We start from the raw sequence: 14,570 nt of genomic DNA, 5'->3' as shown, positions 1-14,570 counted from the left end.
AGGAGAACCAGAACCATCACCGCAACCACAACCAGCCAGAGAGCCGGAGTCAATACAAGAACCAGAGCCCACAGCTGAACAGGATGCTTTATGTGAGCAAGAAGCGAGAGTTGAACTGGAGCAGCAGCAGCCACATGATGGGTTGGAAGAAGCCACTGAACAGCCCTTGAAGAAGGAGGTGGAGGAAAAAAAGTCTGAACCACATGCAGATGAACAGAATAAGGAAGAAGAAAAGGAGGAGATCAAGACGGCTGAAATTCAAGGATCTAAAAGCGAGGCAAGTACTGTCTACACAGTCACTGAGCTGGTAGAGAAATGTGAAGAAAAAGTTCAGGAAGTGGAGCAGGTTAAATCTTATGTTGTTGAGCATATGGAAGCAATGCAGGATACCGTGCAGGATCAAGAGGTTAAGGGGGCACACGAGCAATCAACTGCAGCCATTGTTGAAGAGTTGGCAGCGAGCGAACTGCAAGCGGCACAAACGCAGCCAACAGGATTGACCAATGACAAGGTACAGGCACAGGTTGATGTTGTGCAGCCAGCAGAAACAGAGGTAATCCCTCCGCCAGAGAGCAGGACAACTACAGGCCTAGAGGCCACAGAGCCTACTGGTAAAGATGACGAATGTGGGCCAGAACATGTGGCAGCTACAGAGGAGTCAGAGAAGGATGAGTCTGACATGGCTGTTGAGACAACAGAGATGTTTCAGGTTGAAAGTGGGGAGGAAATACAGGAGAGCGTGGAGGAGAGCAGCCCCGAGACAGATGGAACAGTGCCACCACAGCATCCTGATGCTGAGGAACCAGAGGTGCCTGAACCCACTCCAGCACCGCTGCCAGCACCAGATGTGCAAGAACCAGCGGTGCCTGACACTGACACAGCTCCAGGAGTGACAGAACAGCTGGAAACGTCAGATGCACATGAACCAGAGGGAACCATCGCTACCACACCACCACCAGTCTCCACATCACCACCACCAGAGCCCACCACTGAGAAAACGGATACAGAACAGCAAGATGCAGAAGCTGTGACAGCAGAGAGTGAGGATATAGGACTTGAGTTACTGGAGGAGGGTGTAGAGCTGGAAGAGGTTGAGCAGGAAGCTGAAACTGAGCCTGTAGGGAGAGTAGAGGATGTGGAATCTGCACAGACGTCAAAGAAAGAGCCGGTGGAGAGTGTAGAGGTGGGGGAGGTAGAGCAGGAGGTAGTGGTACAGACAGCTGAAAGTGAACCTGTAGAGAGAGTAGTGGATGTGGAATCTGCACAGACGTCGAAAGAAGAGCCGGTGGAGGGTGTAGGGGAGGGTGAGGACAAAATGAAGACAACTGATGATGAACCCATGCAGAGTGTTGAGAAGGGAGAGACTATCAAGACACCAGAGGAGATGCCTGTGCAGACGATGGAGGAGGAAGTGTCCAAGGAAGAGCGTGTGAAAGAGGAAGAGGTGCGCACGGAGATCTCATTATCTGGGCAGCCGCAGTCAGAGCAGCAGCCACCGGCTACTACTACTGAAGAGGATCAGGCAGGAGCTTTAGCAGAGGGGGCGGGTAGGGACGCAGAGCCAAAGCGTGTCAGTCCGGTGGATTTGCCGGCGTCGGTAGAGGGAGGACAGCAGGTGGTGGAAGAGCCTAAAGAGGTTACCCGGGATGAGCCTGCCCCTGCAGAGAGGGAGGAGGCAGCGCAGGAGGGATGGAGCAGAGAGGGAACACGGCAGCCAATCACGGTCGTGACAGTCGAGCAGGCAACTGCGGAGGGAGGTGCCGACAGGAAGGAAGAGCCAGTGCAGGCCGCTGACAAGCAGCCCACTGCGGCACCCGAGGAGGAGGGGAGGAGGAAGATAGACGAGCTGAAGAAAGCCATCCTAAAGGCAAGAGACGAGTCGAGGAGGAGGAGCCGGGTGACGGAGACGCCACAGGAAGACACCGTGCCCTCGTGGGTGCGTGCAAGACGCAAGTCGGAGGAACAGGAGCGCAAAGACGCCTCAGGTGAAGGAACCGTAACAGCTACCTCTCCAGCAGCAGTAGCAGAGGCTCCAGCTCCAACACCACCACCCCCCCTAGCAACGCCACCACCACCACCACCCCTAGCAACACCAGCACCACCCCCACCACCGGCAGCACCAGCACCAACGGCTCCTCCATCACCCGTGACTTCTACTGCCACCACCACCACCACTAGAATCCCCTTCAGAGATAAGCAGGTCAGATTTGAGAACGGGTTGCCTGGGCCAGAGATTGCCGTGCTGACCATCAGAAGGCCGACCCAGAGACCAAAGAGAAAGGAGGCTAATCAAAACCTGATAGAGAAGGAGAAAGAGAAGGGGAAAGACAACGAAAAGGACGAGAAGAGCCAAACAGAGAAAAAAAAGGAGGCCCCCAAGAAGGCAGTGAGGATGGAGAGCCCTTTACCTCAGGAGGATGAGCAAGACTCAAGCGCAAGTTCTGATTCCCAGGACTATGAGATCTCCCTCTATGTCAAGGTAAGCATACACCCACCACCACAACTGCTTGTGTCCCTTTGTGTGTGTGTTTGTGAGTGGACCAAAAAGTGGTGCTGCAGCAATGTATTTTAAATGCTAACTTTTTAAAGAAGTATGTCATGAGAACAATCCTGAGCCCTCCAGTGTGTGAGTCATGCTACTAATAGTGTTAGGGACCACATGGGTCAGTGACCACTAAATGGATGTTATCTCTGTCTGTGAGTCATTTAATCCTCAGGAAGTGTTGGCAGTGTCATTGTTGAAGGTGGGGAGAGTTTATCTTGATGTATGGCTGTCCTATTTTAAAGGACTTTATATGGTTTCTCATTCCCCATCATGCTAACAAGAACAGTAGCATCAATAGCTTTATTAGCATTAGCGTGTCAAGCAGGAGGACATGAAGTCTCTAATTCAGTCACCCACATTAGTGTTTTAGCAGCTAATTGTCTTACTGTCTGGACACAGGGATATCTGGTCTGGTCAATTGGTCAGGTAGTTAAGAGGAGGTAAGCCCATCCTCTTTGATGGGAGACACCATTTTTTTGTGATTAACTTGTTTGTAAGTTTTAGAATATAAACAAAACTAGCACAAACATACATTAACCGTCACCACAATAAAAACAAAAGTCAAAACCAAGAAAAACAGTTGTACACCTCTTAGTGAAAGTAAAATAAAAGAGATGGGAGGCACCATGAGCTTTATCACTATAGCAGAAGATCATCTTTGTACCTGAAAGGTCATGTGATGCAAATGTGTTCAAGATTTTCAGTTGAATATGGTTAGCTCTACCACCCATTTAGTTTGGAAGAAAGCAGTCTTCTCACAGGAAAAAGGATTTCAGGGATTCATCTGAACTTTTCTGAAAGTCACTGATATGATCAATACCTATGTTTAGCAAAAACGCTAAAATGCTCAGTGTTCTGTCTAATGTGAGAGAGAGATTATTCTCAGAAATTTTGAATAGCAACTGGTCATAAACCTCTTGACCACTGTGCTGACAGTCAGGTGGGATTGTGGGACGTGTGCTTTTTCCCATGATCAAAAATAACTCTATGTGTTTGCAGGAACACAAGGGGGTCAAAGGTAAAGTACTTAAGCCCTCGTGGTGGCTACTCACATGTCTGGCAGGTGAAGATTGCTTTTCTGTGCGACAAGCAAATACAACAATTGGAGACAATATTTTGGATTTTTTTTTTTTTCATTTTTACTTAAAGAGCTGGAATTGATATTAGAAATATACGGAGGTTCCGGAAATAAGGAAATAACATGATCCTGGGCCTGGTGTGGTCCTGGGTCCTGACATGTTATAAATTAGTGACATAAGCTGGCCTGTATTAGAGGAAACAAAACCTAAGTGTGAATGATTTGTTTTGTTTAGATTTTGAGTTTGGTTGGAGACGGTATGCATTCCTTCTTTTTACATCACTGTCATTGTTTCTGTAGTAGAGAGATTTTCAAGTCTGAAAACTTGATGTCCACTTGCCTATTCATCAGAATTTATCAGAAACTCAAATCAGATCCCACTGAGAAATTTAAAAAATGCATTCATAACATCTTATCCAGCTTTTTGGAAAGTGGTGATATCACCAAAAAAGAGTATGATTTCATGAAAATAGATTTTCCAATTACATCAGTGATATACACTCTGCCTAAAATACATAAAAATTTAGAACAACCACCGGGTAGACCCATCATATCTGATATTGGTTCTTTAACAGAGAAAATATCTACATATGTTGATTATATTTTAAAACCACATGTTACTACTTTGCCTTCATTTGTACGAGACACTATCGACATGGGCCCAGTTCCCCGAAAGCATAAGAGCGTCGTAAAGTCCCTCTTACGAACGTCTTAAGATTTGCCGACTGTTTCCCGAAACCATCGTAGCTTAAAGAGCGTCGTGAAAATACTCGTAGATCTACGAGTGCTCCAGAGTTCTCGTTACCGGCTAAGAGCGTCTTAACAGTACTCACTGAGGTCACCAACAGGACATACAGAGGAATTACAACTTAGAATACATTATACAATTTACCTTCCCATTCTTTATTGTGTTTACCTGTGATGAATCAGATTTTAGCGTGCAAAATAGCATAGCCTATTTAATGGTCATAATAATGTGATGAAAAGCGGACAAAAATGCAATCAAGTTATGAAACGAGACGTTGCCAGAATAGTTTGCCATTATCTTTGCTAAGTGAGGGCTATATTTTATTAGGCCTATAAGGGTACAAGCAGAGAAAGGAACATGTGGTTTAGTCTGTAGGCCTACTGCATCAAAATCTAAGCCTACACATTTCCTCACTTTCTTACTCGACTTCTTTCTTATCTTCAAACGTGTTCTTAAGTGACACAGCGAAAAAGTATTGCATGATGCAACAATCTAATCTTAACAATTATTAACAACAATCTTACAATTATTTATGTCTGTGTGTGGTATATAACCTACTTGGGATGCTTACATGCAGATGTCAAAGTGTTTCTATTTTCGTATTGATGTGAATTAATGTGTAGATCCAAGTTTAAACGGTAGGTTTATAGCTGTGATGTGCAGTCACCTGACATCACCATCAAATCAGAGGATATTTCAGAACTATTAACGTGGACAGCTCCCCTTAAGAGCATCTTAAGAGCAGTGCACGCTCGTTCACGCTACGAGCATGTTCGGGAAACAGTCGGAAAAACCAAACGAACGATCGTAAGATGAATCGTAGAAAACCCTCTTAAGAGCGTGTCTCCGTCGTTATCGGGAAACTGGGCCATGGTCAATATCCTAAAATCTATTGATTTCCCTGTAGAAAATATGCTATTAGTTACACTTGATGTAGAATCATTGTATACTAATATACCACACGAGGGAGGTATTGAGGCAGTTGATTTCTATTTACGACCTTTTCATATGGATATTAAACCTAGCATCTCTTGCATTAAAGAACTTGTTCATTTGGTGCTCACTTAGAACATGTTTATGTATAAAGATGCACATTATCTACAGGTAAAGGGGACCGCTACGGGTAGCACCATGGCCCCCAATTATGCTTCTTTATATGTTGGTTTCTTTGAGCATGAGTTTGTTTTCAATACGTCACACAATTATTTTTTTCAACACATCGGCCTTTGGCGAAGGTACATTGACGATATATTTCTTTTGTGGTCTGGCACCCTAAACAAATTATTATATTTTGTCAACTTTCTTAATGTTAGTAGTAGTCATCTTAAATTCACAGTGAATTATGACTATCGACAAATTAATTTTCTAGACATTTTGATCGTTAAAGAACAAAACAAACTATCTACAGATCTATACAGAAAACCAACAGATAGGAATACTATCCTGCATGGCAAAAGTCTCCACCCAACTGCTCTCAAAAGAAGCCTTCCAATCAGTCAATTCAACAGGATACGTCATATCTGTTGCTCAGAGGACTCTTATGCCAAACACAGTAATGATATGGTGGAAAGATTCAGGGAAAGGCAGTATCAAGAAGATTGGGTTCAAAATGCAGTTGAACAATTTAAAAATGTTAACCAAAGTGATTGCCTCAATAAGAGGAGAACTAAGTCTGATAGTGGAGGGCCTCTATGTGTTATACAGTACTCCCCGTTGGGAAACTCGATTAAAGACATTGTTCAACAACATTGGCATATCTTAAAATCTGACCCCAACCTTAAAGTAGCATTTAACGATCCTCCACGCATTGTGTACAAACGTGCTCCTAACATACGAGATCAAATTGTTAGAGCGGATTTGCCACCCGAACAACCCTCCCACTTCTTATCTACTACTGTATTCCATCTGGTAACTACAAGTGTGGAAATTGTGCACAATGTGGTTTTACATTTAAATGTCACTACTATACCCATCCACACTCTGGGAAAAAAATTGATATTAAGGGCATAATTTCTTGTAACACTTAAAATGTAATCTACATGATTAAATGTCCTTGTGGATTGGCATACATAGGTAAAACAACACGTTGTCTGAAAACTCGAATTTCTGAACACAGAAGTAGTATACGCACAAATGATATAAAAAATCCTGTAGCTGTACATTTTAATTCTGGGAAACATAATCTATCCACACTGCGATATATTGGAATTGAACATGTAAAAGCCCCTAGAAGGGGAGGGGACATTAATAACATCCTTTTGAGAAGAGAAGCATTTTATATCTTTTCTCTCAACACCTTATCACCCAAGGGCCTTAATCTAGATTTTGACCTAAAACCTTTTTATGACCGGCCGCAAAGCAAAGCGGCCGGTCATATAGGTTTAGTCAGATTTTTTTTTTTTTTTTTTTTTCGATGCCCAAATTTCCGTCAATGATTCCGGGACACTGAAAGACCGGGTACCGCGAAACTTGGTGGGCATGTAACCCCACATGGATAGCATGGAACCATCGTTTTTGTTTTGATCTGTAGCCCCCGCTGGACTGGACCCCGAAGGAGGGGTAGGGCAGACACAGTTTTCTGTGAATATCTCGAAAACCGTAGGGTTTAGGAGGACCATTTTTTTTGTATGTTGATCTCAAGGGGCCATGTCAACCTGTTCCATAACCACTCATTTCATGTATAGCGCCACCTAGTTAAACACAAAAAAGTCAAAATGAGGTGTTGTAATTGAAGGTATCTGTGACCTAACATAGTCAAAACTGCACGAAATTGGAAGTGTAGGATCATTATGACACCCTCTGTATGCACACCAAGTTTTGTGGAATTCCGTTCATGGGGGCCACACAATAAATTAATTTATGTTACTATACACCAACTGGCCTGTAGGTGGCCGGAGACAGTTTTCTGTGAATATCTCGAGAACCGTGGGGCCTAGGAGGTCCACCTTTTATGTATGTTGGTCTTAAGGGGCATGTCAACCCATCCCATTACCACTTATTTCATGTATAGCGCCACCTAGTTAAAAAATTAAAAAAGCAAAAAATTAGGTGTTTTCATCACAATATCTTTTGGCTGACAAGGTCAAAACTGCACGAAATTAAAAGTGTAGGATCATTATGACACCCTCCTAATGCATGCCAAGTTTTGTGTACTTTCGTTCATGGGGGCCTTACAATAAAATAATTTATGTGTACATTTAGTGACGCACACCAACAAGGATTCCCGGACACTGAAAGACCGGGTACACAAAACTTGGTGGGCATGTACCCCACATGGATAGCATGGAACCGTCATTCTTCGCTTTTGATCTGTAGCCCCAGCTGGACTGGACCCCGAAAGGAGGGTAGGGCAGACACAGTTCTCTGTGAATATCTTGAGAACTGTAGGGCCTAGGATGACCAATTTTTTCCGTATGTTTGCCTCCAGGGGTCATGTTAACCCATTCCATGTGCACACATGTGCATAAACAGATACACCGCGCACACACATACATTTACAGTAATCATACGTATGACACATACTCACACAGTAGACATATGTACGCATGCATGCACATGCACAAACACACATACGCAGGCAAACACACACGCACGCACACACACACACACACACACACACACACACACACACACATAAACATAAATTTGTACACGCACACAAGCACACAATTCAAGATTTTTTCCCGTCATCTACTCCCTGAATTTTTGGTCATTGATACCCGGGACACCGAACCACCGGGGTACATGAAATTTGGTGGGTATGTAGCCCCACTAGACTTTTACTGAAAAATTTCATTTCGTCCCCGGGGATTAAAAGAAAGCCAAAATAAATATTCATCATCATCATCATGGCTGCATTTTCAGTATTGGCGAGAAGTAGTCGTTTGTCCACTAGATGGCGCATCGTTGCAGTGAGACGTCATTTTGTTGGAAGTTAAAAGTGGGTTGGAAAAAACAATGGACGCTTCATACAAGGACTGTAATTTACCGCAGCGAACATCTAATAAGGATAGGACGATGTTCACATGAAGTGTAATTCCCATTTCTTCTTGAAGCCGAAATAAATCTGAGGATGTTTATCGGACATGCTTGGTTTTTACTGCAGGGACGTTAAATTTGTAATATCAATAAGGACCTAGGTAATGTTACCGTTAGCGTTGGTTGAGGGATGGAGGCATTTGATTTATTGCATTTGTAGAAAACTATAAATGCGGTTATACCAAGCAAATGTATAGCAGCACTGTTTGTATCTTTCGACTGTCATTTATTGCACGTGCTACAAAATCATTCTGTGCAATGGAAGATTTACCAACGTTACACCGGGTCTGATACAGTTTTGCCTATACATGCGGAGACTGAAACGCCTGTTTATTTTGTTTTAAGTGCGTGCAGGGTGTGAGAGGGGAATCGATGTGCTTTGATTACAGCTTGGTAGTTGTAGTCTGTGAAATTAAAAAGCACGCGGTGTGAAGTATCCAAACAATGACACCTTCATTTCATTATGGCTGCTTTAGCAACACACCTTAAGCTACTGTGTAGTGGGTCCCATTTAGAAGTGGCTACTTCATTCACAGCTTTCCTTGACTCATGGAGCTGCGTGAATGTTATTACAACTTTTCGCCATATATGACAGTTTAAGTCCGCTTTGATACTGTAAGGCGTAAGCCATTGGTTTCCAAAGGAGATTTTATTTGTGTCGCCAGCATAGCCTATTGACAATTTATGTTGTAAATAGGCCTACCTTATAATCCTACCTGTAGCTTAGGAAGCTAACAGCTTTCTATTAGGATCTAGTTTGTTAGTTACCGTTTTGTCATAACTCCCTGATGCATTTTTGCATTTAGAATAGCCAGAGCGTGTATATCTCAATCGAAAAATTAAACAATATCGGGTGCCTATGGACTAGGGTGGGTGAACCCAGCCTGATCTGCCCGGGCTATTTATTTTTTTGATTTCTTAAAAGATTGAGCTTGGTCTGATGAAAGCCAGACTAGCCATGGGCCTCAGTTAAACAATGCAAGGGAACATGAATCAGCCTATATTTGCACTAACAATAATGGACAAAAGCTCTTCAACTTTGGCCCGTTAAAATGTGTATATGAACAGTCTAGCTAATGCATTTCATCAAGGCCCATTTGGACATGTCAGTTATTTGCACCACTGGTTAGATGTAAAACAGCATTTCGTTTCAGACTAGGCTACTGTTACTTAATTTGTGCATTAACAATAACGTTTCAGACTACTGTTACTTAATTTGTGCATTGACAATAAAGTATTACATGAACTCAAGATGACTAAAATCTTATGTAGAAGAAGAAACATTCACAAAAAATCCATCCATCCAAAAATGACCTTTGTTTTTGATATCTGTTGAAAACGGCATGGAACTGACAGAGATGTTTTTGTTTAAAAATACATAAAAAATAAATAAATAAATAAATAAATAACATTATTACATTTTACATTACATTACATTACATTTGGCTGACGCTTTTTAACCAAAGCGACTAACAACATGGTAAACAGTAAGTTTTAGAACAATTCTCACAATTTTAGGACAGTTTAAAAAACAACATTAGAGTACAGTAAGAATAAGTGCGTCGGTGAGTACTGTTTTTAACAGTTACTTGTCAGTTTAAAACGGCTGGTGAGTGCTAGGATCAGTAAGACTTGTTGTAAGTGTTGCTATGAGAGTAGATGTTCTCTAAAGAGCTGGGTCTTCAGGAGTTTTTTGAAAGTGGAAAAGGATGTCCCTGCCCTTGTAGGAACTGGCAGTGTGTTCCACCAACGAGGAACAACAGATGAGAAAAGTTTGGATTGGCTTGAGCGCACCGGTGGTAGAGCTAGACGCCGCTCGTCAGAGGAGCGCAGCGGTCTGGAGGTAGTGTAAGTCTGTATGAGGGCATTCAAGTAGGTGGGAGCAGAACCGAGACTACTTTGTAGGCAAGCGCTTAGAGACTTGAATTTGATGCGGGCCGCCATAGGTAGCCAGTGTAGCTGGATGAGCAGCGGGTAACATGTGCCCTTTTGGGTTGGTTGTAGATCAGGCGCGCCGCCGCGTTCTGGATCATCTGAAGTGGTTTCACTGCGCAGGCTGGGAGACCTGTCAGGAGGGCATTGCAGTAGTCGAGTCGTGAGATGACTATTGCCTGAACCAGAAGTTGGGTAGCATCTTGAGTCAAGTAAGTCCTGATTTTCCGTATGTTGTAGAGTGCAAAACGGCATGACCGGGCGACTGAGACAACATGATCCGAGAAGTTTAGTTGGTTGTCAAGAACAACTCCTAGATTTCTTGCAGTCCTGGTCGGTGAAACGGACAGGGAGTCAAATTTGATGTTGATGTCGTGGTGTATGGTAGGTTTAGCTGGGATGACCAGCAGTTCAGATTAGATTATTATGCTGATACCTTTTGCTTTTCCCAAATACAATGTAGCCTACAGGTGTAAGTGACCTTTCATCAATCCAGTTGCAATGGATGAACTGTGATGAACTGCCCTACTTGTGATTGTTTAGAGATTTTAAAGGTTTTATAACAATGCTACATCTTCTTTGGCTATTCTACAATCTATTCACCTTTTCAGCACCAGTAGGCTACTTTCTGTGCAGCCGCTACACACACACAGGCATGCCAAACAAGCATACACAAAAGTTTCAAGAGTGGGGGATGGAGTAAAATATGGAGACAAATTGAAGTGTGATTTATTTTCGCGGAACGGATGTACAGGACTGAGCGGCGGTCATATTTTGTACCGCTATGCGGTACATCTAGTTGTAATTCTTTTTGTCTTCTTTGTATTTACTTTGCATTTGTATACATTTGTTGTCTTTGTTTTTGATTGTAATGCCTAGTCTATTGGTGTTCAGAGGCGGGACTCTATGATTATCAACTTCACCTGTAGGTGTACTTTGTATGCCAATGTTGGTGTTGCCCTGCCCTCAAATGGGCGTACTCATGCCAATTGCTTAATAGCCTAATATACCTGATTGACATCACTTGTCCTAATTATCAGGCCATTTTGTGCTTTTATACTGGCAGTGCTATTCTATTCATTAAGATTCCTGAAGAAAATCGTAAGATCGAAACGTTGTGTCTTTTTTCTATTAAAAGTTGAGTCGTTCAAAGGCAGTATGCAAGTCTTTCACTTTTTCACTTGTATGCCCTTTTTGATTCGGCACCTGCTGAAACACTTCTGGATGTGCGGCCTTCATAGTATGCTTCCACTTGCCTATGGACCCTTTCAACAAGGTAAACAAAAACAATGCTTGAACGTTCTATTTGGGCCCCAATCTACTTCCTCTGCATTAAGATAACATATGGAATGTTAAAAAGGAAGTCTTGTGGGGCCAACTATGATGCTGATAATGGAACTCTCCTGAAAGGGTTCATTCAAACATGAATAAAATCTTTGATACTGACATATGTTGTTTTAGAAACGTGTGCTGTAGAGATAATTATATCCACAAAGTCCATTTTTATCCTCATACCCTCCTCTTAAAGACAAGGACAGTCAGTTTCAAAGTCTTTAGGATGTGTACTTCAATGTTATTGAGGAGCGACCAATTTGTGAATTCAGATGAAGGCATTTCTTTTTTTCCATTTTCCACTACATTTGTTGTCAGTCAGACTTCAGCTGCCATCCAATTAGAACTGCAGAGCATCAAGCATCTACTGTGTTGTGGATGTGATTTAAGGGACAGACAAGTTATGACACATGTCATTACGGACAGTCATGTATTAAGGACAGCTGTGGAGAAATCCTGTACAGGACTGATTGGCGAGTTCTGTAGCTGTGCTGACTCAAAAAGAAAGTTGAGCAGTCAGGTTTCAACCCTCTCAGTGGCAAAACTCGAACAGCAAGCTGCCTTCAGACAGGTATTTATGTCATGAGGTACTATCATACCCTACAAGTATAGGATGGGATAGTAATGGATTCCTTGACTTCTCTGGCAATGTGTGGAAGTCGTGCCGGTCAGCATGTTAATGGCTCTCACAGTGAGTTGTGTGTTTTGCGTGTGATCTCAATGGGATTTCCTTGTGTCATCCCCTTTGTGGCTGATGGTTACTTCACCTACTTACAAGGGTTTTGGCACCCTTGATCCACACACAATATGTTACATCTGTGAGGTTTATGGAAATAGCATTCAAAAGAATGTTCAACCATACTGGCAAAGTAGGCTACATACCCTACACCTTTTCTTATTGGATGCACACGTGTTACTATATGTTAATGACAAGTTTCAGTGTCTAAATTCTATAATGTCATTTGTATCCTAAGATGTATTTTATTTGAATTTCATTTCATATTGTTGATGCAGTTTAACATAGCTCCAACACAGACCTGAAACTGATGTGTTGCATAAAGAGTTTGTAGCTGCTAATTTACTACCTAGTTGCGCTATTACTGTGTATAAAATGTATATAAATGATATAAAATAATATGCAAAGTGATCTGTAGATAAGCTAAAATACACATACCATAGTGCAGTGGTCCCCAAACTTTTTCTTCCAAGGGCCAGCTCACTATAGGCCAGAGACTCGGAGTATATCAGTAACCATAAATAGCTTAGCGCTGTGAACAAAGGCAGTCTACCTTAGTTGAAAATTCGATTACATTTAATCTATAGGCTATTGCAATTTAATACCATTGTTATCTGTGTTTATATTGCCATCATGCCATATCAGTGTAAAATGTAGCTCGAATGAAATAATACTAATAATAGTATTCTCAAAACTATAAGCAGGGAGTCCCAAAAGTATATTTTGAACTCTGAACTTTGCATACACAGCTCAAGTTGTGAACAAGCAATATCCTACAAATAATTTAAAGTTCTCAAACTATGAGTTTTATGATGGTGGCAGAAACATCTGAAATGACCACCATTCTAACTTTCACTCACCTGATGAGAACATTGTGAACTCTGTATGAACATTTGAACGAGTGAATAAAAAATATAAATAATTATACCAGAAAGTTCCAGAATTATGACTTGAATAGAAGTTAGTTAGTTATTAACAATTAATTGATACATTTTTATTAATTGATACATTTCTATATACCACGGACATGTTTTGGGGTGCCACCTAAAATGAGGTGGCGGGCCGTAGTTTGGGGACCACTGCCATAGTGCAATACAGTACAATTCATATGGAAAACATAGGCACCACACCAATAATTATACACACATACAAAACATCAATAGACAACCACAACACACATTACAAAGCACAAACAATGCACGTACCACCATACACCAAATCATGTAAAATGCACATGCATGTATTGTAAATGCAATATATTGTTCCAGTTGACCCAGATTAATTTCTGACATTTGATTGGATAAGACTTACCTTAAGCATGATATGATTGGTTCTGGTCTCTCTCCAGACTAATATGATTTGGTGCATTGTATTGAATTAGCTAGGGGCTAGGTATTTCCGGAGATTACGTCTGCATATTTTACAGCACGATTTGTGGAATTTCTATCTGTGACTACATTGCAGCTATACTATGTTGTCTTTTTGAAAATAATAATGCATTACAAAAAAGCATGCCATTCTATTCTGTTTCTGCGTGACACTGCGCGTTAACATGGTGACTGCTCTACTTCCCAATGTGTAATATCGTGCTGTTTGACTATTATGTGAAAAAAGTCTCTGACATTCTGTGGTGTCATTAGGTGAGCTTTGTATCATATGCGGTGTGCTCAGTGAGGGAAGAGAGAGAGGGTTGGAGTACCAAATCAGTATTTTGAAGAATTAAGAAAATACTCTGATCAGAAAACTGGCCTCCCATTCTTCCCGTAAAGACCATGGAAATGTAATGAGAAGTATACATGCTCACTGTGATATACTTAAATGTGATGAGAAGTATACATGCTCACTGTATACTTAAAAAACATTTGTGAAATGGAGAGAACTACATTAGTCTCAGTGACTTTGGGTGTTATTGTGTTGCTTCTATATTGTGTTAGCATTGTAATTTATTGCTCACAAAGAAAATGCATGCTGCAGTGCACACAGTGTATTCTCAATCTTTCTATACACATAATGCAACAAAAGCACCTACAGTACAGGGGAAGTGGTATGCAACCTGATTTGTATTTCTAGATAAACTGGTGTGGAGGATTTTTGTTAAGATCAGGTCCATGAATTCAGCAGACTATGTGCTGTGTAATGTTTCCTGACAAAAATGCAAATA

General features: G+C 41.7%; 1 protein-coding gene across 1 annotated transcript in view; it reads left to right on the top strand.

Annotated features, from left to right (window-relative positions):
- The first annotated feature begins 717 nt into the window (after nt 1-717).
- Nucleotides 718-14,570, top strand: part of LOC125310105 (chloride intracellular channel protein 4) — a 21,331-nt gene continuing 7,478 nt past the window's right edge. The window contains exon 1 of the mRNA XM_048267260.1: nt 718-2,479. Within this exon, the coding sequence (XP_048123217.1) occupies nt 1,316-2,479 (1,164 nt within the window). The 5' untranslated portion in view covers nt 718-1,315. The remainder of the gene's footprint in view (nt 2,480-14,570) is intronic.

This window comes from Alosa alosa, chromosome 17, assembly GCF_017589495.1.
Source record: "Alosa alosa isolate M-15738 ecotype Scorff River chromosome 17, AALO_Geno_1.1, whole genome shotgun sequence".
In the NCBI taxonomy this organism is placed as follows: Eukaryota; Metazoa; Chordata; class Actinopteri; order Clupeiformes; family Clupeidae; genus Alosa; species Alosa alosa.
Note: the sequence above shows the minus strand (reverse complement) of the source record. Positions and strands in the feature narration are given on the sequence as shown.